At 42.1% G+C, this 24,170-nt stretch overlaps 1 protein-coding gene across 1 annotated transcript in view; it reads right to left on the bottom strand.

The window, feature by feature from the left end:
* Positions 1-23,536, bottom strand: part of LOC112106843 (C-Maf-inducing protein) — a 162,813-nt gene extending 139,277 nt beyond the window's left edge. Inside the window, exon 1 of the mRNA XM_024200302.3 lies at positions 23,164-23,536. Coding sequence (XP_024056070.1) covers positions 23,164-23,460 — 297 coding nt within the window. The 5' untranslated portion in view covers positions 23,461-23,536. The remainder of the gene's footprint in view (positions 1-23,163) is intronic.
* Between the last annotated feature and the right edge of the window lie 634 nt (positions 23,537-24,170).

Raw genomic sequence — 24,170 nt, 5'->3', positions numbered from 1 at the left:
ACACACACACACACACACACACACACACACACACACACACACACACAATATGTCTGTTTAAATTTGAATACAAACAAAAACATTCTCAAAATATTCAAAGGGACTTCCTTAGTTTCAATCTATATTGCTATAATGCAAATCATTTTGCTTTTGTTTACCAGGCTTCATAAATTCAATTTGGAAAATTATTAGCCAATAACGCAAACTGAGGCTTTCCACTGGTTTGTTGCTGTTATTTATATTTAAGTTATTTTTATTTTATTTGACCTTCATACAAACTTCATACAAACCCATATTAAAACAACTTTACAAGGGTAAAATTACAAGGGGAAACCTCCAAATTTCCTGGATGTTGTCAGTCTAAACCAGACTGTTCACATGATTTTAACACAGTTTTTTAAAACAGGCACATGCATTCTCTCTATATTTCAATCCTACAATGGAACTGGATATAGTGAATGCAACTAAATTGGGTTCACTTGTGGAAATTGCTGCTCGCAGATAATAGAGGTGGGAACAATAGCCTAGCTTTACTTTGCCTGTGTGTCATCTTCGTAATGAATAGGAGTTTGCCTAGTGCAACATACTAACAAAGAGGTACAGACAAGCAAAATATTAACCAGACTGTGACGGCATAGACTAGATTAATATGCATTGACGCCTAGAGGCAAGGACAAACATCTTCCCAGACTGGATAAAGCGACATTACCCTTGTAGTTTCTCTTTTAACTCGGAAACCCCCTTGCAAGCCCTACAGAGATCACTTCTCATTCTCCTGCCGCTGACCCCAAACACATGCTGCAGCGGCTGCGTGTGCTGACGGAGGCTAAGCAGGATATCAGTGTTACATTTACTATCACTGTGATGACTACATGTGTAAGAAATGCATTCTTCCCATCACTTCGCTATTCCTTAAGGAAACCTGAAGGGGCACCAGTCCAACGTCTGGCATGAAGCAGATACACTATCAGGTTTCCCACATTCAAAAATCCTGCTGCCAGAGAAGCATGAAAACTGCTTCCTACAGCCTCAGAGATGGGAGAGAGAAAATTAAGCAAACCCTAAACACAACAGTTATTCTGCTGATCCGTACAGGGCGCTAGCTGAAATCAAAATGTGTCCTATTATCACCACCACCACCTTTTTTTATTTTCAGCCTCAGTTTCTTTATCATCATTCTTTTACAGAATAGAGTCCACATCCGTCCATCCCTGTTTTTTAGGCCCTTAAGATAGCTAGTGATTCTCTCTATTTGCAAACACACATTCAAAAATTGCAGCTCCTTTCCCGGCACCTCTGCTGCTATCCAGCCTAGCGCTCTCTATGGAATCTGTCTCTACCATTTGGGGAGACAAAAGTTGAGAGAACTCCCCTTTTTCTGATATGCGGAGGTCACTGTTGGTATAATATAAAGCACTGGCAGCGCTCGCCTCACCTTAGAAGATATACACACAGTCCCAGCAGTGCTCCCAGCCAGGAGAGCCAATGATTGCAGCACACAAGCCCCCCAAGCCTGCCAAACAAAACAAAAACAAAATTAAAAAAATATATATATATATGAACCAGGGTCTATGGGAAGCACCATAAAGCGTTACCATGGATGCCACCACAACTAATAATAATGTGCGGTTCAATAAGTTGCGCACAGTAACAACTGAGTCAGGCTGACAGAATGTGCTCCACGTGGGTCTATCCCTAAAGGCTAGCCTGAAGTTACAGCTGGTGCAGAACATGGGCTTCCCGCTTACTTGGAAGTATGAGCCCTGAGGAGCATATGCCCACCTGTTCTTCACAGAACACAGGTGCAAATTCAAACAGTGTGGTCTCTGTTCTATAAAGCCCTCTATGGTCTGGGTTCTGGCACCTCTCTCTTTACGAACTAGGTCGATTGCTGGACTCTAGTACACTGGCTTCTGCTGACACAGCTCCTGAATAGGAACATCACAGGATTAAAGACAGGCACTTTTGCTGGAAGACTCAACTCTGGATTTCACTTCCTGTCAGGCCGACGGAACCCGTTCACCACCCTCCATGCCATGGCATAAGGCCAGTTTGTATGCTTTCCTGAGGTCCAGTGGCTGGCTAAGATGTGTTGAGAGGTCTGTTGAAGACGGGAGTTTGCTATTAACAGACATTGCCCAATTTGTTACGCAGACATTATTACTCAGGCTAGTTGGATGGTTTTGTGACAGGGTGTTGCAATGGATTTCCAGCCCTGAAAGATGGGACCTTTCCTTAAAGCAAATGCCTTGTGACCCCATGCCAGGAACCCTGCTCAGCCAGTCCTCCCACTATGAGGCATTTCCACACTACTCGTTCCTGACGGAGTTGCTAGGACTAGCTAAGGGAGGGTACGTCTAGCACAGGGATCCACAACCTTTGGCATGCGGCCCGCCAGGGTAAGCCCCCTGGCGGGCCAGGCTGGTTTGTTTACCTGCCACGTCTGCAGGTTCGGCCGATCGCGGCTCCCACTGACCGCGGTTCACCGCGCCAGGCCAATGGGGGCGGCAGGAAGTGACGCGGGCCGAGGGATGTGCTGGCCGCCACTTCCTGCCGCCCCCATTGGTCTGGAGCGGCGAACCGCGGCCAGTGGGAGCCAAGATCAGCCGAACTTGCGGACATGGCAGGTAAACAAACCGGCCCGGCCCACCTGGGGGCTTACCTTGACGGGCCACGTGCCGTGCCAAAAGATATCAATCCCTAGTCTAGCATGATCACAATTATTTCAGAAAAATCATGGGTAACATAAACCATGTGTACAAAAGCCTCTGTTAAGTGATGAACGAATTAAAAGAGTCTATTGGGGCAAAGATCATCCTTTCTACAGCATTTTTATGGCATTTCCCTATACATTATCTCATTTACTACTGTCCCTGGTATTCATGGTTGCATGATAATTCCAAAATTGTACATCCAACTGCTATAACATAGCAAGCAAGAATGCCTAAGAACATTTAACCCAATTTAGACTATGGTAGTACATGAAAAATACGGTAATTTTATACTCATGGGTGCTTTGGGAGAGTAAATCTAATGCTAATGGGAATCACCGTGGAGCAGAAACTGTCATTTATTATATATTTGTACTGCTCCCAGCACAACGGGCCCTGAGCACCTTGAGGCACATAAGCACTATTGCAATGTAAAAATAACCAGAGTTTTTCCACCGGGTTCATAGATTCCAGCACCAGAAAAGAAAAAAAAACACCTTAATCATCTAGTTTGACCTCCTGTATAACACAGGCCACACAACTAGAGCATAGCTTTAAAAAAAAAAAAAAAAAAAATCTTGATTTTTAAAATTACCAATGATGAATAATCCACCACAACCTTTGGAGAGTGTTCCAATGGTTATTTACCCTCACTGTTAAAAACATATACCCTATTTTCAGTTTGAATTTGTCTAGCTTCAACTTTTAACCATTGGATCCTTTAACACCTTTGTCTTCGTCATTCTTTACTTCTGGGAAATGCTGGCCGGTCAATCAGGGTGAGAATTTCAAAAGCATTCAGCACCAACCTAACTTGGCTGCCACTGAAAACTTCACTAGGCAAAACTCTTCGCCATGACTAATGCAAACATGTCCTAACTGGCTCCAGAGACTCTTGCATTCCATCTGTCCGTGACCCCTCCTGAACAAACACGATTAGTTGCACCAAAAGGTGTGGTGTTTTGTATTGAACATGTACACATATTCACTGCAGGCCTGGTCTAAAGCCCACTGAAGTCAATGGAAAGAGTCCTTAAATGACTTTTGGATCAGGCCCTAACGAGCGGCTAGATGTGAGATAGTCATTTTCCCTTATGGCCTAATTGAACTTGGTTTCCCAGAAAGTAAAAGCTAAAGAATCAACCCAGAAGTTCCCAACCCAGGTGGTCGGGCGACTCCTGGTGGTTGGCAGAGAACTGCTGTGTAACATGGCGGTAGCTCCTTCCTCACTTGCAGCTGCTAAACTGCATTAAAAAGATAGCTAAAAATAAATTAAAATACTTTCCTAATGCTACTGTGCCACATAAGCAACTGCCATTGCTACCACAGGAAGTTATGTAATGGTAGAGGAGGTGGCTCGTGAAAGCATAACTGTCATTGGCACACTGTAGGCCACATTCAACACAGAGTTCAAATAGTGTGGAAGGCTTAGATACAGTGGAGATAAGTGCTTGTATAAAAAACCTAACACCGATTGGAGATAGCCCGCTTACCCCAGGACTGAATTCTGGCGGTGGTTTGTTTGTTTATTTTTCCTGGTAGCAATGGCTAGATGTCTCAGAAATTAACTCTTTCCATGAGAGGATTAAAAAATATTTCTCTCCAGTGAATGCTTAACAGCCACCACAGTGTAGCCTAACTGCCAATACCATGCATCTCTTCCAGGACACCTCTTTTTGGTGATGTTACAATGTGCACCCCAACTAACATGGTGGTAGTTGGGACAAAGAATCACAGGGAACTGGCAGCTGTCCCTTGTGTTTTAACAGGGTCCCAAGGAACAAAGTTGCTTCAGCTGCATGGATGTCACACAAGCCGTCTGTTTAAACATTGCAAAGTGGTAATCTCCTGCTTTTGCTACTTTGAAATTGAGGAGGCAAGGGAAAATATTTGAATGTGCAGTCCTGAGGTCAGAGCTAAAGTTTGATTTGGATTGGTTTGGATTAGGGAGAAATGTCCAAGAACAACTCGTTGATTTACTTTATTTCAGGACTTGGCACACAGCTTGGACCAAGTTCAAAATCAAAATACGCTGTGGCCAGAAAACACTGTAGAAAAAGCAGAGATAGGAGACATCTGGACTGTGTTAGAAACTTAGAGCCATAAAGTCCTTTAAAAATATTCTCTCATCATGTTGTGACTTCTCTTGTTTTTGTTTCAAACTGTTTGAATGTTCAAGCTGCATTTCATATTAAAAGCTAAAGCACACACCCCCGTAAGGTCAACCTAAGCAGACTGCAAATTAAAAAACCAAGAGCATTCTAGTGAAATTGGACTATGGTGGAAAGTGGATGAACTTATTGAAAATGAGCATTTTCAGTGTAAGATCTACTACAGTGAAAACTGTTAAGACAAGGACTGCTTCAAACCTGGCATCTCAGCTCATTTACTGTTCTTCTCCAGCTAAGGGTATGTCTATACTGCAAATAAACCAATCCCCCAAATCAACAAAAACATGTCAGCACATCTCAGAGCCCAGGTCAACTTCCTTGGGCTTGTACTATGGGGCTAAAATAGCAATGTAGATGTTCCTGCTTGGGCTGGAGCCCAGGCTCTGAGACCCATTTCCCCTCACCGGGCTTCAGAGCCTGAGCCCCATAGTGTGAGCCTGAGTCTATGTTCTCTGCAGGCATGGTTATTTCAGCCTGCTCACTAGGACACAGCATCCCATCCTTCTACTAAGCACGCCCCGAGACTGACCTGGCACTACCTCTGCGTTCAGCCACACTCCATTTCCAAGCAACTAGGCTTGACGGTCAGATAGCAAACTGAAGTGGGCAGGAAGGCCAGACAGTACGTTAGCCTGGATTATGCTTGGCTACACACCTGGGAATTCTGGAGACACCACAAGACCTGTCACAAGGTGAGCTGGCCGTTAAAGGATACATCCACACTTAAAAAAAAAAAAAAAAAAAAAACCCCCCCCCCCCAACCCCCGGAGCCCGGCCCCAGAGCCCCCCCCCCCCCCCCCCCCCGCCCCCGTTGCAGGATTCAGAGCCCAAGCAGGAATGTCCACACTGCTATTTTTAGTGCAAACCTGAGTCTGTAGACCCAGGCTCAGACTCACTGCCATGGGTGTTTTTTGCACTGTAGACAGCTGCCTCCCCAAGTGAGGGCAATGAGTAAAATCACCTGACAAGGGGGATAAAAAAGACAAGTCCTGGCAGTGGAAGAGAGTTTCCTTCTGAGTGTGAACTGGTTGCTGCAAGCATGGAAACAAAAGCCCGAGAGGGCTATAGGGGAGTCCAGGAGCAGGGCAGAAGATATACTGGTCTTTGATACTCTGGAAGCGATGGGTTTTTGGGGCTTAGACAGAGAGCCAAGTCACCTTTCTTGCAAGTCTGCCAAACTCCTTAGGCCAGTGGGAATCCACCTGTTCACAGGTTTACACTTTACACATTTCCACTTAAATCTCCTGACACCACTTTGGCAATGTAAAGTGGCCTTAGTGCAAACAAGGATCCAGCCCCAGGAACTGATAGGCCCTATGAAAGTTGTGCTGAGCTATTAGAAATGCCTTAGGTTAGTAGATAAGCAGAGTTTGGTAACACATCTTAATGCAGATATAAGTAAGCCATGTAGTATTTGAATTTGTCAATACTTCATGGGCCTGAATCTCCTGCACCCTGAGCAGTAATTTACCTCAGGCAAAGTGGATGTAATATGGCATCAAACCAGCACGGTAGCATTTTACACCCACTTTGGTGGAGTCAGACTTCAACTACTCTTAATCTAGCTCATTTTTAAAAAAACAATATCAATAAATGATCTCTTATGTTAAAGGCTGCACAAAACCATTAAAGCAACAACAACACAGCCAATATCAACCATCCTCAGCTAGGAAAATGAAGTTTTGCAGACCCCAGTCCTGCAGGAGAATCCATTCCATCCACCTCACCTTGTAACAGTTAGGCCCAATACAAAACTGTATGCCCTTCCCATCCCCTGCCCCCATAACTGAGGCCAAACTGCAAAAAATCTAGATTTCACTTCCTGCCACTGAACTTTAGGGGGAGGGCAAGGATGTTTGGACTCTCAGTTGTGGTTTGAGCCCATCTGCACTCTTCAAGTATAAACGTCTTCATTGAAACCAGACTCATCCTGCACAACCATTCATTTAGTGAGCTCATCTGCGAGAGACACAGACTGGCACATTTCTATGACAACCAAAAAAAAAAACTTGGCACAAGCTAAGCAGCTTTTTAAAGCCTTCCCATTGTTCCAGAGGCTGCTTTCACTTCCTCTTGTACCTACAGCTATCTCAAATGTATCGCACAAAACATAATACCTTCATGAAATGGACCCATTTCTTTCAGGATTAAAAAGAAGATATTTATATAAGGTTCTAATGTGGGGAGAGAAGCTTTCAGATGGGGGGAAAAAATACCTACTAACAGTAGAAGCTCCTATCTAATCTGAGTCTGAATCACAGACACACACACACACCCTGCTGAAGAAGGAACAATCCAAACAAAGACAAGGTCAGACAACCACAAAAGCTCAGAAAGTATTATTTTTCTAAAGCAGGATCTCTGCTAGGAAGGATTCCAAAAAGCCCCTTTTTTCAAAAGGAATCCAAATGGCTGATCTTGGGGGCAAGGGTAGGGGCAGGGAGGGAGAATCTGTGCATTAAAGGCAAAATGTACTGATTTCTGCCCTTTCAAAAAGTGCCCTTTTTAAAAATCCAGCCATTTCCCTAAAAAATTCTTCCGCTTTCCGGGCCCAAATCTGATCATGCTTCCCTTGGCATTACACTAATGATACTAGTGATGAGCACTGTTGGAACTGGGATCATTATTAGCACGATAGAACTGGGATAAGATTCTGACCCTCTAGGCCTTGAGATTCTCTTGCTGTCTTCACTGCAAAAATAAAAAAGTGCGTGTTTACACTCAGATAGCTAACTAAATACAAAATCCTAGTGGAGACAAGACATAAGCAGAGTTTACCTCTAGTGAAATTACCAGAGCTAGTCAAAGTCAACCTTCTACCTTTCACTGAGGCTACTTTACTAGTGTCATGGAGGTAAAAACTATCCATGCCTTATCTCCACTAGATAGCTATCTTGAGCAAAAAAAAAAAAAAAAAAACAAAAACCCCATTTTTTTTCACTAAAACAAAAACTCAATACATTCAACCAGTATTTCTTTTAATTAAAATACATCTGTTTAAAAATACACACACTAAGGTGGTTCAGCGCTGGAAAAATAAAAGTCAGATTTCTGACATACGCTGTAAACAAATGCAAAATCTACATTGTGCTTATGTCTGTTATTACGTCTTCTCAGGTCAATGACTGCCAGTCACCAAATTCACTAATTATAAGTAGTTAGGATTGTTAGTACTAGAGGTACAGACACCAACTCACTGATGCTGCAGAACGCATTCCCAACAAAAGGAAAACATGCTATGAATAAAAGCAATGGAATGGGCGCACCAGCAGCCACATGGGCAAAGCTATTAAAGATGCCAGAAGAATAATTTTAGTTGTTTACTCCCACTCAATTCCTCAACCCATTTTTAGACTTGGACACTCTGCTAGGATCTTCCTCTAATGCTCTTTGTGTTCACAGTAGCTGGGACCACAAGATCACAGTAATAATGAGACACTCGGACAGAGACAAGATTTTTTGTTTAAATCCTAGAAGTCTCCAGTGCTACATTTTCTGTCATGGTCAGTTTTTTCTACTCAAATCATTTAAAGGCTCTCCAATCACATGTGTACTGCACCCATCAACTCAAAGATTTTCATCTTGACAGTGCTTTGACTTGATCTTTCACTTCCAAGTCATTTTAGTTAATTTGCTTCATGCCTTTTTTCCCCCCACACAGGATTCAGAGGACTGAGACACTGCCAAGCTGAGTGAGATATTCCCAAAGGCATAGATGAAGGAAAACTCAGTTATAAGTGAATCTAAAAGGTACCTTAAAAGGAAAAAAAATTAGCCATCTTGCCACAGACTATGATATGCTGATACAGGCTCATGGTGAATAACTCTTACTTTAAGAGTTGTGCTATTGAAACCAATGGGACCACTCATGGAGTCAGCTGCTAAGATAGAAATAGATATCAGAATCTGGCCCTAAGATTTCAGTGATCCTCCCAATAATCACTAAATGGTAGATAAGGTCATAGCGGCGGGAGACACAAACTCCTTTATTCTGATCAGGTCAAAGTGATCACAGAATGGACCACAGGCTATATATGACAGTCAGCTTTTGCCCAGATTTATACCCTGACACTTACCCAAGATGTGGGAAATCCTTTTCTAACTAAACAATGAAATCCACAGTAACACAATGACACCTTTTTAAACAAGTAGCTATTACAGAGGAACCACTTTCCTGTGCAATGTTTCTAATGTAATAAAACTGCCACGGATAAAAAGTTCCAGTTGTGAACCTCAGGTTGGAAGAGCTTTCCTAAAAGGTCATGTTATAAATTATGGCAAATGCCAAGGGACTCATTATGCCGTGGTTTTCATCTGGGTATGCAAAGGGTGAGGCAGTTGGAGATGCAGACACTTAGAAAAACATTTTCAAAAAGCAGCCACTGCCTGTGGGTGTCCAACTTGAGACACCTTGGGCATGATTTCCAGAAGCGCCAGGCACCCTCACCTCCAGATGACGAACAGGCATGCTGGGGCTGCTGTGTTTGTTCTGTGTACGGGATGCACTGAAACTACCCACTTACATATTCAGGATATATCACATTCGGCAGACTTGCGCCTTGTAGAGACACACACTTCACCTCACACAAGCCAAGGAGCACTACATTACATTTACAGCTCTAGGCAAGGTTCCCTATACCTGGCCTTGCCTCACGGATGTAAAGATATGCCACTTCATCTGAGAGCTATGTAATCCAGACAGACAGCAATCAGCTATAAACAGGAAGCATCCCTCCTCCTGCTGCACTTCACTACAGAAGTAGGCAGCAAAGAGCTCACATCTGTACCCTCCAAAATGCATTTCTTTATGCAGCTGCTTCTATAAATAACGGCTGACATACGGTGACAGGTTCATAGAGAAACTAGGTAACCTATCCCCTGTATATATTCGTAAATTTCATCTTATATTTATGAGAAGTGCCTCTGATCTCTATAAAAGGAAATAAGGCTTCCAATGTACTGATGAAGAAGACACGTGACATGACATTAAGTAGTTAGTGCATCCCTTAAATTATTGCATTATACATGGAAGAGACTTCCAGGAAATTATGTGCAGCTACAAAAGTCCCTCTTCCCATTGCAGGTCCCTAAGAATGACTCGCCTCTCACACCGCATTTTAGCTTGCAGGCAGATAGTTAAGGACTGTTCTAAGTGGATTTCTCTCCCTTGGAGCCGGTTAGTTAGACTAGATTGGAAACAAATTTGAAACTATTGCCATGATTATCTTAGGGTTATCTTATTTTCTGCACAAGACCAGCCGCAGGCTTTAGAAAAAGGACTTTCTTTCACCTCCCCACACTTTGCACTAACTAGCCATATGCTAAAGGAGATGCCGCCCCTCCCCCACACAGAGAACCACTAAAGAATTCGAGGCAGTCCAAGTGGAAGGTGAGAGGAGATCATAGCATTTCCCCCCAATCAGTTCTTCTGTTCTGCCTGTCCATATCTCATGGACTAGACACACACATCTTAGGACCGGAGAATCAACAAAATTACCCCCAAATTGCAGTGCCACATGAGAGACTGAGTAAATTCCTTCAGCCAGTGAGAGGCCAGCTCCTTATACAGTAGATTGCTGGGATAGCAGAGTAGCCACATAACCAACACTAAGCATGGAAAAAGAGCGCTTTTGCTCAGGACACCAAAAGCATCACCTTGACTTCCCTTTGCCACCTTAGGAGCCTGAGCAGTGAAAAATCTCATGTTGCTCTCAAAGTGAGACCTATCCTATGGGGAAGCACCCGACTGCCTTAGAAGTCACCCCACAACCCACCCTCCCTTTCTACCAAGATCCTGTGAAAAGAAGCAAAGTCCAAAGGACAACGTGAACAATTTTAAAAAACAAAACCATCCAACAGAGGAAAGCCACAGAACCATCTAGGCCCCATTTGTGTCATTCTAGGGAGCAACGTGATGTGAAATATTATGCTGATTAAGTACTACCTAATCAACAGTCTATTCACATCAGTACAGAGACATCATCCCTGTCTACTGCAATTCACATGCAGTGCTGTCCAACTGTATGAAGGTTCTTCTTTGTTTTGAGAATCCCACACACACACCACATGGGATCATGCAGGCAGTCCTCAAGTGGTCAGATAAAGGTTGTGACCTGGGTCTTTATAGCTATTCCATGTTAATCTGCACACTGAGCATATATCCAGCTAATGCCCCATGTATAGATCACTAGGTTATTGACTGGTGTGGCTACTGGGAGTGAAATGCACAAACTCCTGACTGCACAGTTAAAGTTTTGTGTGCTTTCACTTGTACATGCACGTCTTTTTTTTTTTTTTTTTAAACAAGTCAATCTTAGCATAAACAAAGAATAATCACACACCTTGAAGAGAAACTCAGGTCACTGGGCCCAGGAACATACAGTAGCTAATGTTGAATGCATTTACATTAGTGCTAACTACAATGCAAACATGGCAAGAACTTTTCACAAACGTGCTGCAAAAACAGGAAGTGAATGGGAAAACTTCACAGTGTTTGGAAACAGCACAGTTTTTTCTTACAAATGCAGAAACAGTCTGGCAATCTGAAAGCTGAGCACAGCAAGAATCTCAGATCAGTAACAAGAGTCACGACACCAACTTACAAGACCTACAGGTACAGACTGTACAGTCAGAAAAACACACAGACAAGTTTATGTCCCTCACCTCTGCAGAGAATTTGACAAAGAAAAAAAAAAACAGCCTTTACAAATTCCATTATTAAACATAGACAATGCAATAAAACACCGCATCTTTATCTTAGCCTTCGAATGATGGAGAAAAAATGGGTATGATAAATCAGAAAGCATGAGACAATACGGGCAACCCACCAATTTAAATACAAAAAGAATTAAAAATCGAGGCCAAAAGTTCATTAACAAGGGAACACACATACAGATACAGGCCCCATCACACTGGGACTCGCACCAGAAGGCCATATTTACACCATGGTAAGAACCTATGCTGTATTAAAGCCCCTACAAATCTTTTTACACAGATCAGTCGAAGGTTCTTGAATCACAAGAACACTTCAACCATCAACTCAAAGACCTCTATTTTCATATAAAGAGGGTGCTGACCTGATCTCTAACTGCCAGCCATTTTGTTTAATTTGCTTCATGATGATTTAAAAAAAAAAAAAAAAAAGCATACAAGTCCATACAGCTTCAATAGCACCAGAAAACTGCACGGCAGAGTGGGTTGTCCTTGTGGGGCACAGATGAGGCAGGACCTGTTTGGATCCTCAGCTAGCGTATATCCACTCACTGGAACAATGCCAGTTTACACCAACTGAGAATCTGACCTATCATCTACATTTAGCCAGATGGGCACCAGCTAGGAGCTCAGTATCTCTCCCCAGGCCTTCTGTCTCCAGTAGAGACCAGTTTATACACAGTCAAACCCCACCCACGTTGGTTGGCTTCACCATATTTAAAAATGGGTTAGCCTGAAAGAGTTCAACCCTAGATACTGCTCCGATGGGAACATGAGGAATGGCTTGCCGTAGATTAGACAAAACCACTTTGAGCAAGGCCAGAGATAAAAGGCATCCAGAGAAAGCAATTATTAATCAGGTGCCTAACATGCCAGTAGATAAAGGCGAGAATAAGGAGGCAGTCTCACCATTAGGGTTTGCAGACAAACCCTGCGCTCTGAGACTACAAGCATTATCACTCCTCTTACCTTCAACGTTTAGTACAAAAGTGTACATACGGCAAAGAGTATTTCATTTGAATTTCAACTTGTTACTTTTCTGCAGTTGATGAAGCATGAAACAAGTCACCCAAAATGCATTTTGTAACTCTAGCAGATGTGTTTCCCATCAGAATAGAGACTCTTTGGCTGCATCTGCATTTTCATCTTCAGCAGAAGAGGAGTTCTGTTCCAGCGGATGTTTTAAATTTTTCTCAATGGTCACATTATTTGGTTGGAAACCAGACATGTTCTTCGGTGCCAGGACTCTGCACAAACCATTTACTCCTCTGGGAGAGGAGGAAGAGTCTGCATTGTATTTCTGGAAACCATGTTACTCTCTATTTCAATCCTAACCTCCCCTCCCAAATCGTAGTGAAGGATAAATTAGAGAACTTGAGAGTGAGAGAGAACCCCGAAGAGTGGGACCGGGGGCGGGAGGGGGAGGAGGAGAGGCAACAAACCAACAATAGAAAGATTAATACTTTGCACCTACAGAGCACCTTTCATCAAAACACCTCATTTCCACACACTGAGGGAGGAAATTTGCTGCTTGTATTTCATAATACAGCTCAAAGCCATAGTATCCCAGAGCAGTTCATTAGTCATCCTTTGTTTACTCCTGAGGGAATTCAGCGCCAAAAAATTAAGAATTCTGCACCAAAAAATGACAAATTCTGCATATTTTATCAAAACACAATATAATCACACCATTTTCAATTATTTTGGTAATTTATACCAAAAATTCATGAGATTGGCTTAAACGTGATGAGTTTTAAAAAATAATAATATATTTGAGGTTCTTTATTTATCTGCCTTCTGGTTTCTTGGTTCATGTTTTTAAGCTTTTCTTCACCACTACAAGAGCTAGGAACTTACTTTCCAGAGAATCTCATCAATCTCTCAATCCCAGCAGCTGGGCTTTAAGGAAAACATCACATCATGAGACTCATGATAAAACTGCAAGATCTGGCAATACTGGAAGCTCTGGGCAAGGGTGTGAGAACCAGAAAGGGACCCTACCAGGCTAGTTTCATTGTCCAAGCTGATTGAAATGCAAAAAGCAAACAGCATCGGTGGAAAAACCAATCAGATGTTTAGGCTTGGCCCTAATGCAAAGGCACTGGGGAGGGGAGAGAATGGAGGGACCCTTCCCACTTTGTGCATCCCATGCAAGGGCCAAACACAAGAGCATTCCCTGAGCATGGAGGCTACTCCCACAAAGGAAGCAGGATCCTGGCCCTACCCCACTCATCTCAGCTAGACAGCAAAAGGATGGCTGCAGGCTGTATCATCCTCCCATGCTCCAGGGAGCTGGGAGTTGCACCTTTAGAGGCACAATCCATGCACAAGCTGCTCCTTGGGGCAACATGCCTGAATGTCACCATCAGGCCTTTAAAATGCTGTCAGTGCTAACAATGCACGAGCTCTAAAACGCAACGGGAGTGAAAATGGCGAGGACACGTTTTATACACGTAAATGCATGGGCAAGTACAGATTTTAAATTAGCAGTATACTCAGAAGACATGACACAAAGGGACAGAGGTGAAAGTGGCGGTGAGGCTGAAGGTGTCAGGATGCTTTCGGGAACTTTGAATGAGGAGGATGTGTTCGCAATACCACATTCTGACCCAGAGTCACTCAGGGAAACACCAGAACCCATTTCACTGAATCACAGACACAGGTTCAACAGATCAGTTCTTCTCTCTGCTTTCTTCCTTCCCCTCAAGATACAGCAAATCATGGCAAGGCTCACTGGGAGATTTTCCCCTTCCTCTCTCTGCCCCCAGGTTTTTATTTGCTTGGGTTTGAGAACGGATCAAAAAAAACTCACAGTTTTGTAGTTATGTTCATTACCCGTGTACCACAATCCTGTTTAACGAATATTAATACATTTCAACAAATCATGCATATGCCCCCGAGGTGCTGGCCCTGCTCCACTGGGCTCAGTGGTTCATGAAAAGGATCACTGCGGTCAGCACTGGCGGCGCGTACTACTCTGTAGGAGCCCATGGGACAGAGACTGATTAGCCCCGGCGCAGGGGTGGTCGTTTCTTGTGTTTTCTTCCCAGCTTGCTACATGTGAGTAGGGCTAGCCACAACCACGCCCTCAATCTGTGCCCTGCCATAGGGCTGTACGCTCCCAGCCATTTCATGCTAAATGTGTTTACAGACTGATTGTGTCAGGCTGGAAGGCTTCAGGTGAGCCCCTCACTGATAAGATGGCCAGTTATCCAAGGGAAGGCTGGAACCTCGCTGCTCAGCACAGATCATCAAAGAGCAGGACTCGGGCTCTATCTGCACAGAGGTAGGTGAGCCTCACCAGTACTTGAAATCAGCCATGTCCACCAACCATAAGAGGTTCCTTTGATAGAGTTCTGCCCATGAACATTTTAATGAATGTTTTTGGCTCTATCTGGGCATTGCACTTTATCAAGCTGCAGGCCATTCACACATGAACAATCCCCTCCTTGCATTACTTTATTAACATCAGTGGAGTGACACCAAGGGTGAATTTGGCTATTTTCAGTTTGGATCTTATTCATTAGCATAGGTCACAGGCAGTCCTTGACTGACCGATCCTATCACCTATCCCAGATGACCCAGGGAGTCAACCCAAACCAGCAGATGCCTTATTTGGTTTCTCAGAGAGAGGAGCTCTCTTGAGTTGAGCTGCACTCCAATTCAGTTAGAAAAGTCTGATTAAAATAGCCTTTACGCCTCCTAGCTCTTGTACCTGACTCTCCAGGCTCCAGCCTCTTTGCATAATTCCCCCGTTTTTGGGAACTGTCCCATTCGTTACACGCCAGTTTTAATACAGAAACATTCAAGGAGATGACTGTTCCCTTGCTGCATCAGAGTGCATGACTGCCAACTGCAAACATTCAAAAATTGTGAGCCAGGCCTCAGTAAATCATGAGATTCATTTTAAAATGAATTTGGGGGAGGGATTATTTGGCATCTGTTTTTTGAGCCTTTAGGGTTCATGTTTTCATACTTTTCTCCTCAACCCCAAGAGTTAAGAATTTACTAGTCATCGATATGTTCGGTTACAATGTTGTTTTTTTTGTTGTTTTTAAACGACTGGTTCTCTCCCCCTTCCCCCCCATTTCTTGCCATCAGTCTATACGCCACAAACCAATATTAATCTGGCCAAATCCCAGATACGCTATATTTAGTGAGTGTTTGTGGATGCGCGCGCAGGTATGTTCTATACATATTACATGTATGTTTACATAACTCATCTACAGATATGCATACATGTGTTCTAATGCATATAGAATTATACACTATGCACGTATATAGATAATTACACCACATACATACACAGTAAAGTTGCAACACTAACCAACAAGCCAAAATCTGGTTTCTCAACTATCACCATGAAGTCTTTTCTTTCATTCTTTACCTGGAATAAAGAGTTCTGCAGTCCTAAATGAGGTGTGCTTTGAGCGTGAAAAAATATAAGGGATTATGAGAGAAAGCATTTTACTGTATCACATATTTAGCGTCTGCTAGCATTCACAGACTTCAAAATAGTAAACAGGTTGAATGTAGATTAAAAAAAAAAAATCTGTGAAATTAATGAGTTCCAGAATCATTCTTCACCGTTGTACTAAATCTGTTTGTCTTTTTCCTCCAGTACTTGTGTGTGAAATCCTGGCCCCATTTAAGTAAATGGGAGTTTTGCCATTGATCTTACCGGGGCCAGGAGTTCTCTCTCTTCTTTATAGTCCAAACCTATAAACCGATATGGTCATAATGCCAACACAATGACACACATCATCAGATAGCCTTTTAACTAAGCACAAGTATAATATTTAATAAATGTTCTACCAGGGGACCATATTCTGGACTAGATTAGGTAATAGGTTTTTTCCATCACTAGCTGCAACATTCATATTAAAAAGAAAGATGATCTCACAATCACTTGAGGACCTTCTCCTCCAAGGTGCTGAGAACCCTCAATTCCCACTGCAGAATCAGACTTCTGCTCAGTACACAAGGCAACCTGCAAGCTTCCTCCTGGGACCTGTCATTATGTAATGGTTAGCATTGCATCTTTCCTCCAATGATAAATAAGATACATAAAACAGAATGGAATTTATGAGCGCCTTTCTTGTGCATGTCCATGAAAATGTAAAATGTACAAATGAGGATTTTTATGCTACTGGTATTAAAAGAGTTCTCATCCTACTGAAAAAAATATGGCTTCCGGTTGGGAATTGTATTCAAGTTCTATGACAATTCCATGGCAGTAGTGGATACATAGATACCCTGTTTTTTTACTCTTTTGAAGATAATCCCTAAAGCAATGTCTGATGGAGATGAAACAACTTTTAAAAAATTAACAGTTATGTCTTTAAACAAAGTTATGGCTAAGATAATAATATAAATGGCCTGTCATTTACAGCAGAATAACATCTAACAAATCATTTACAGTCTGCAGGACAGCTGGATTTTTTTTCCAATGCAGATGATGTTATTAGTGAAATATAGAAGGAATACTACTTTGGGCACAATTAGCAAAAACCTCCACATTACCAACGGTTATCTACACATTCCAGAATTAATTTTTTTTTTTTTTTATGAGCCCGAAGAAACTATTCTGATGGCTGATACAGGGCTTAATCATATTGTATGACTAAGAGAACACACCAACATATGCACGCATGGACAAACATATGCATTACACATTTATGTATAACAAAGGAGAGCATTAATTGGAAATATGAAATATTTTGACTTGCTGCTCTCAGACACATTATTCCATAAGGAAAATTTAATATAGTATTTCATTTTTATGGTGCACTAGAAAATTATTCTCTTAAATTTATTCCCTATCTGTCCTGATTCAGGGGCCAAACTTGCCTTACTTATGTTGGCAGAGTCCCATTGATATCAGCAAACGTACAGATTTTGGAACATGAGGAGGAGTTAGGCACTTTCTTACATAGGTGTTGGAACTAGGGGTGCTACAGCACCCCCTGGCTTGTGGCTTGAAGTGGTTTCCATCATATACAGAATTTACAGTTTGGTTCAATGGCTCTCAGCACCCCCACTATACAAATTGTTCCAGCACCACTGCTTACTTGGCTTATCAAGTAACTGTTTATTTTTATTATTACTTTAATTAGAAATTGGGGAACCTGATGGTGTTTGGATTTTAGGAACCCTCTAAATGTGGTTCTGTTTTTAAGCATATTGTGAAACTTTCAAGTTCTGCATAATATTTCCCCCTTGATCAAATTGTTTTTCCAAGGGAAATTTAATTTTTAAAACCATGTTTTTCTAACTAAATGGGAGCCTGTGCTCAAGAAAACAAAAATTCTTTCTTGATAGCAATTCTTCCCTTGATTTTAAGACAACAGAGGAAAGAAAAGTTCAAAAAACATGCAACAGCACAATAGCTTCCATTTGGTCTTGAAAAATGAATTCAAATCTCTGTTCCCCCTTTCCTAATTTCAAGCATTTTTTCCTGTACCTGCTTCATTTATTTTCGATCACATATAAACACCTATCTAAGCAGTGAGTGTATATGCAATTCATAAGCTCCCTGGGTGACTATAACTTCCATTCTTCTTTTAAATATATTTCCCACAGAACAGCTCTGAATTCTCTTCAGAATTATTTCCAGTTTTGAATGGGATTGGTTATGTTCCATTATATCCAACCTGCCTGTAAAAGTGAAACTAAAAATAAGTAAGAAATGTATAAAAAAAAGCTACTTTTTCCCTCAAGGAACTGGATGTTAATGAGTAATTTCATGCTTGCAATTATGCCTTGTCTTCCCAGATGGAATTACTAGGAGTATGTCATACCACAAGAGTGCAAATGAACTGCTTACTTCATCCTCCCCTTTTTTGCTGTATGCATGTATGTTACACGTAAACTCCAGGGACTAAAAACCAATTGCACTCAGAGTAAAATCTGCTAGATTATACTCCAAGCGAAGGAAGAAACCAAATGAAAGGGAAGAGGCAGAAGGGAAAAAAAGAAGACACACAAAAGGGGCAAAGTAGGGAACGGAAAGAGATTCTACAGAAGTCCAGTTAAGACAGGCACCTGAAAACTATTGAAAATTTCATTTTCATCTTTGTACTCAAAATAGTTAATTCTCATTCTCCTCATAATGATTTAGAGAAAAGAGGTTAAAATGGATTATCATTGATCTTTTTTATTACAGTCATTGCCACTAACCAAATAATCCCTACACAAAGGCAGACCCTATTTAAAAAAAAAAAATCCCAGAAAGAATATTCGCAAATGCACGGTCATTTAGAGTTTGATAAATGTTTATAAAGCAAACAAACATCATTCCTCCCATAGGGAGAAAGTCAGATTTGTCCCCAAGCAAGTTGTTATCTGGCAAATGAAGTTTGTAAATATTAAAACGTCCTATTGGGACATTTGGCATTGAAAGATTTTAAAAAAAGAAAGAAAGAAAGAAAACTAGCTACAAAGCTGACTGATATAAAATATATATGTATATATATTCCTGCACAGCAGCTGCATAGCCTACACAGGATGTATGTGTATTCATGAAACTATGCCATGTATAAAGCAAATCGTCTGAAGAGAAATGAGAAACAAAACAAACAATGGAAATAAAATACAGATCAGGCAAAATCCCAACATCTACAGGAAGGGCTTTGTCTACCCTACAGATGCTACAGCCGCACAGCTCCAGCACTGCAGCTGTGCCACTGCAGCACCATAATATAGACACTTCCTACAGAGACAGAACTGTTTTTTCCATCATGGTAGTTAATCCAGACCACCAAAAGGTTGTTTCTTCCATCAGCCTAGGCACCGCTACATTGGGAGTTAAGTCAACCTAACTACAGCACAGAAGGGTGCACATTTTTCACACCTTCCAAGAGACAGATAGCTAAGTCAATTTAATTTCTCAGTGTAGACCAGGGTTAAGAGAGTCTCTCCTCTGTAGAACAGAGCACGGTTTTCATGTCTTTACTTTGGTGCTCATGCCAACAATTTATCATAAAATTAATGTAAAGTGATTCCTATTTTTACTTTATACAGGTTAATTATAATTGAAGCATTTACCATTCACAGCGTTGAAAAAATGTATCATGTGATTTTTGTAAACGTTGTGAATTCTGTCACTAAAACAAGATGGCCTAAATATTTCTCTCTTTATTTCCCTGCTTAGTGGATTCTCCAAGGAAAGCTGTCTTCTCAGAGCCAGAATGCATATTTTCCTAATTAAACAATGGAAAAAGTCACCTATCTTTACAAAACAACAGATCCTGGTTTATTATACACATTTCTACATGGAACAGTGTCTATCAGAGGTACAAACAACAGATGAACAATCCAGATGCAAAATAACCCAATGCCTGGACTTGAGTTGGTTAGCAAATAAAAGTTTCTGGGGGTGGATTTCAGTCACATATGTCCCAGGCGATAACAAAGAGGATATCAAATGTCTGTGACTAACAAATATCTTATCCATACCATTTATGTGCAGACCTGGCTAGATCAAGGTTTAATATTTTGGCTGCCCCCACAACTTTTGCTTTCAAACACAAAATACAGTGAGGTTATTTCCTGGTTCAATTTTATTCCTCTTATGTAGGATGCGGTAAAACTCATCGTGCCACAGGATTTGCACAGTGATGATGCGAAGATTAATTAGCGAATGTTTGTAGAGCACTTTGAACATGGAAAGCTGCAAGTGTTAAAGTAGGCCTGTTTTCAGATGTGCTGAGTGCCCACAATGCTGCCTCCTTCAATGGAACCTACAGATGGTTCCCTAGCTCTGGGAAAAAAAAAAAAAAAGTCAAGCCTCTTCTATTTAGATACCCAAGTATGGATTTAAGTGCCTAATTTTAGGCACTTAATATGTTTTCCATTTCTACCTTATCTTGAAACCAACAGTGATTTCTGTTTGAATGGTATACACCTGGCATTTTACAAAAATAAATTTAAATATCCAAGATCAAATGTCTATAAACATGATTGAATACAGATCCACACATTCAGGCAACAAGTACATAATTATGGGGAATATTCTGCTCCCCTTGCTTGGCTGAGTAGTCCCTTGGAAATCAGTGAGGCTATCTGCATGCATACATAAGGCAAGCAGGACTTAGCCCTAAACATACTGTATTTACTTAGTAAACTGGCACTGAGAAATGATCATTTCAGGTGCAAGACCTAGCACAAATAAGCACCACTCAACAAAATGGAGCTCCCACAGAAAACAATGAGACCAGCAACATGAGACATTGGTGCATGGAATGACAGAGTGATTTAGTATATTTTTGTTAATTATGCATCTTAAGGAGACAGGATGAGAGAAAACCGCGTATTAATTAGAGAACTAGCATAAACTGAATGGGAAATTCTTTCAGAAAGTACTATCCTGGTGTCTGAAATAGAGTTAAAACCTTGCCAGAAAGAAAGAGGTAGTGTGCTCTCTTTGCGCACATAAAAATTAATCTCTGGTGTATTTTTATTTTCTATTTTTTTAAATATATTAAGCACAAATATGATTACCCATATCAATATCAGGTATTACACCTCTTTTTTCCTTTTCAGATAGTATGGCCACTGCAAAGAAAATGCCTTTCGCCATTAGTATTCAACTTCCGCTCTGCCCCTCAGAGTATCTTCACAGAATGATGCAGAACCCAAACTTGTTCTATACTCATGTTTCCTTTGGGGGATTCTCCTTTAATGCTTCATTGCCTATTGCTTCTTTCCTACCAGTAGCTCAGTTTTCAGGGAGAGGTTAATATTCTTCTGGGCATGTGAACATCCTGGATAACTCAATAGAACAACAGAAGATGGCATGGTGGCAGCATATTAGGTACGAAAAAGAACGACATCAGGCCCTTCAGGGTGGGCAGATGGTCTACCTACAGATAACTCCTGTTGATGATCCCGCTTGAGATACTCTGTATGTCAGAATTCTGTGTTAAAGAGACCTTGAACATTTACGTGTGTGCTGACCTCATATAAAGTTACATCCATGTTTGAAATAAACCTTCAAATACACCACTGACTGAAGGAAACTCATCCAAATAGACCACTGATGGACACCCATATAAAGGCTAATTCACAGTCCCACATTGTGAGTTTCCTATCGGAAGGACAGAGTTAAGCCAATATACCTGTTCTATTCTACAGAAGATCCACTGAGGAAAAAGAAGGTATTTACACAAAAATCAAAAAGCCAGAATTAAACCACTATCTACCTAAAGTCTTATATGACTGTAAATACGTGTGTAAACTCAATAAATTTCATTGGTTCATACTGCTGCACCAAATCCCATTGGATCCTTTAAATGTATAGATACCACATGTTTTATATATGTGTAATTTTTTATTACATGTATACACACACACTCTCCATATTTTTAAGGCTAGTATATATTGCTATATGTACCTTTTGTGTTGGTAGTATTTGCTTATAACTTGGTTTTCTACATTGTCCTCAATGAGGGAGAGAAAACCCTAAAGGAGACTACCATATTTCATTCCACTTTGTCAGTGTCTGGATAGGATAGGATAGGATAAGTGACCACCAAAATCAGAACCAACAACAAGGCCTAGACCAAGACAGCATATTCACGGTCCATACTAAAAGTATCTGGTTTCTAAATTAAAAGCATCCTGTCTCCCTCCTCCCTACCTCCAACCTTGCCAATACCTCAAATGTCATCTGCAGATTTTAGTTTAGATATTGTTAAAATATCCTAATTTCATATCACTGTCACATTCCCAGGGGACAAAACCATAAAAATATCACACACAGAATAAAAACGAGATTTGCCTTTAAAACACAATAAAATTACAAGTTAGCAAACACTATTTATAGTTGCAAAAAAAAAAAAAAAAAAATTCCCAACAACAGGGTTTTGGACATTGGGGTTCATTCACACATGTGCACACGTGTGCACATATACACATACACACAATCACACACAGAGGGATAGGGAAGAACAGATTCTTTAATTTTTCATTTTCCAGTCCTGTGCAAAGAGAATATTTGTTTTCCATCAGTTACTATGCGTACTTACTTTTCTTTTTACTTTTTTAGTTCAATGAGATTTGCTTTAGTCAAGTTTTTTTTCCCCATGTTATCACAGAACAAAATTATGAATGTAGGCAACTGGGGTTTAAAAAAAAAAAAATTAAGGTAGACCTCTGGTTGAACCCTTCTTCCAACACAGCAAGATTCAGACTTGCCTGGCATTTTTGAAAGCAATATACCATTCTGGTTATACATTACACACATTCAGGCAATTAATTTTAAAAGCCTAACATAGCTATCACCAAGCACTCTATAGTAGGCAGGTTTTTGTAGATTTCCTAACCATCCCCGAGATGTAACTTAACAACATTGATTTTCTAGTAGACTGTAGGTGGACATAAAATTGAGCTGCCTGCGTTGACGAAGAGGCATAGTCAACATTAATCTGACAACAGGGCTGTCTTGTGTTACAGAGCAAACAGAGCCAAGGCATTAAATTCAGCAGCGGGGAGCTAGCTCTGTGTTGCAGGACAGGAGTGTGTCCTGCTCTTTGAGGAAGATATGGAGCATGTGCGAACAGGGTACTTACTGTAGCTGAGGCTAAGCTGTTATCTGCCAGGGTTACATGATGAGGCTCCCACCTCCTCAAAAATTTGGAGGTGAGGATCTTGCTAAGAAATGTCCGGGGGTGCCTGATGACACAAACCTGGATGTCCCCCTCTTGCAGCAGTTTATACCTCATGCCATTGCAGTGCAGAAGGGGTCGCCTGCAACGCGCAGCACCCATTTTACTCCCCTCAGTAGCAGACATTTCACCCAGCAGCGGCTTGCTCTCCTCGATCTGTCGGTGATCGCTGCCCCCACCCGAGCTGCCGGTAAAATCCATAGCAGCGTTGGCGTCTTGCTGAACGTCAACCGCCTTTTTTTTAAAAAAAAGGTTTAAAAAAATAATAATAAAAAGCCCCCCCCAAAAAACCGCCGAGGGGAGGAGGAAAAACTGTCCAAGAGGATGGGGGGGGGGAGGGAACGAACCACCCCCCAAACAGGGAAGAAAGCAATTTAAAAAAATTCCTTGTTTCAACTACAACCAGCGCGTCTCTGCCCTCTTGTCAGCGCCGTCCCGGCTTCCTCCGGCGGGCTTCACTGGGCCAGAGCCATGCCCCCGCGGAGCGTGCTCAGCGGGGCGCAGGGGCAGAGCCCGGCACGGGCGCGGGGGACGGACGGGGCAGTTGGCCGCGCGCGCGGAGCGGGGCGGAGGAGGGGAACCCGCGGGAGCGGGGGGGAGCGCGGGTCTCTGCCCCGGACCCCCGGCGCTGCGCGTGTGCGGGGGGGCGCGTGCAGCCGGCGCGGAGCGTGGGCATGTGGCTGCGGCGGCCGGAGAGGAGCGGAGTGGCTCCGCCGACAGATTGTTGCAGCAGCAGCCGCAGCGGCAGCCACTCAGGGCGGCTCTGATTGGTCCCCTCGGGGTCATGTGCGGGCCCCCCTCTGACGTCAATGGCCGCCGCAGATTGCGGTACCGTGCGCTGCCTGCTGAAGGCGGCCCGGCCGGGGTGTAAAGGACGGGCGGGGGCACGTGCCAAGCGGCGGCGGGGGGTA

The sequence above is a fragment of the Terrapene carolina genome, unplaced genomic scaffold, assembly GCF_002925995.2.
Source record: "Terrapene carolina triunguis isolate 2854851 unplaced genomic scaffold, T_m_triunguis-2.0 Scaffold33911, whole genome shotgun sequence".
Taxonomy (NCBI): Eukaryota; Metazoa; Chordata; order Testudines; family Emydidae; genus Terrapene; species Terrapene triunguis.
The sequence above is the reverse complement of the archived record's forward strand: the minus strand, read 5'-3'. Positions and strand labels throughout refer to the sequence as shown.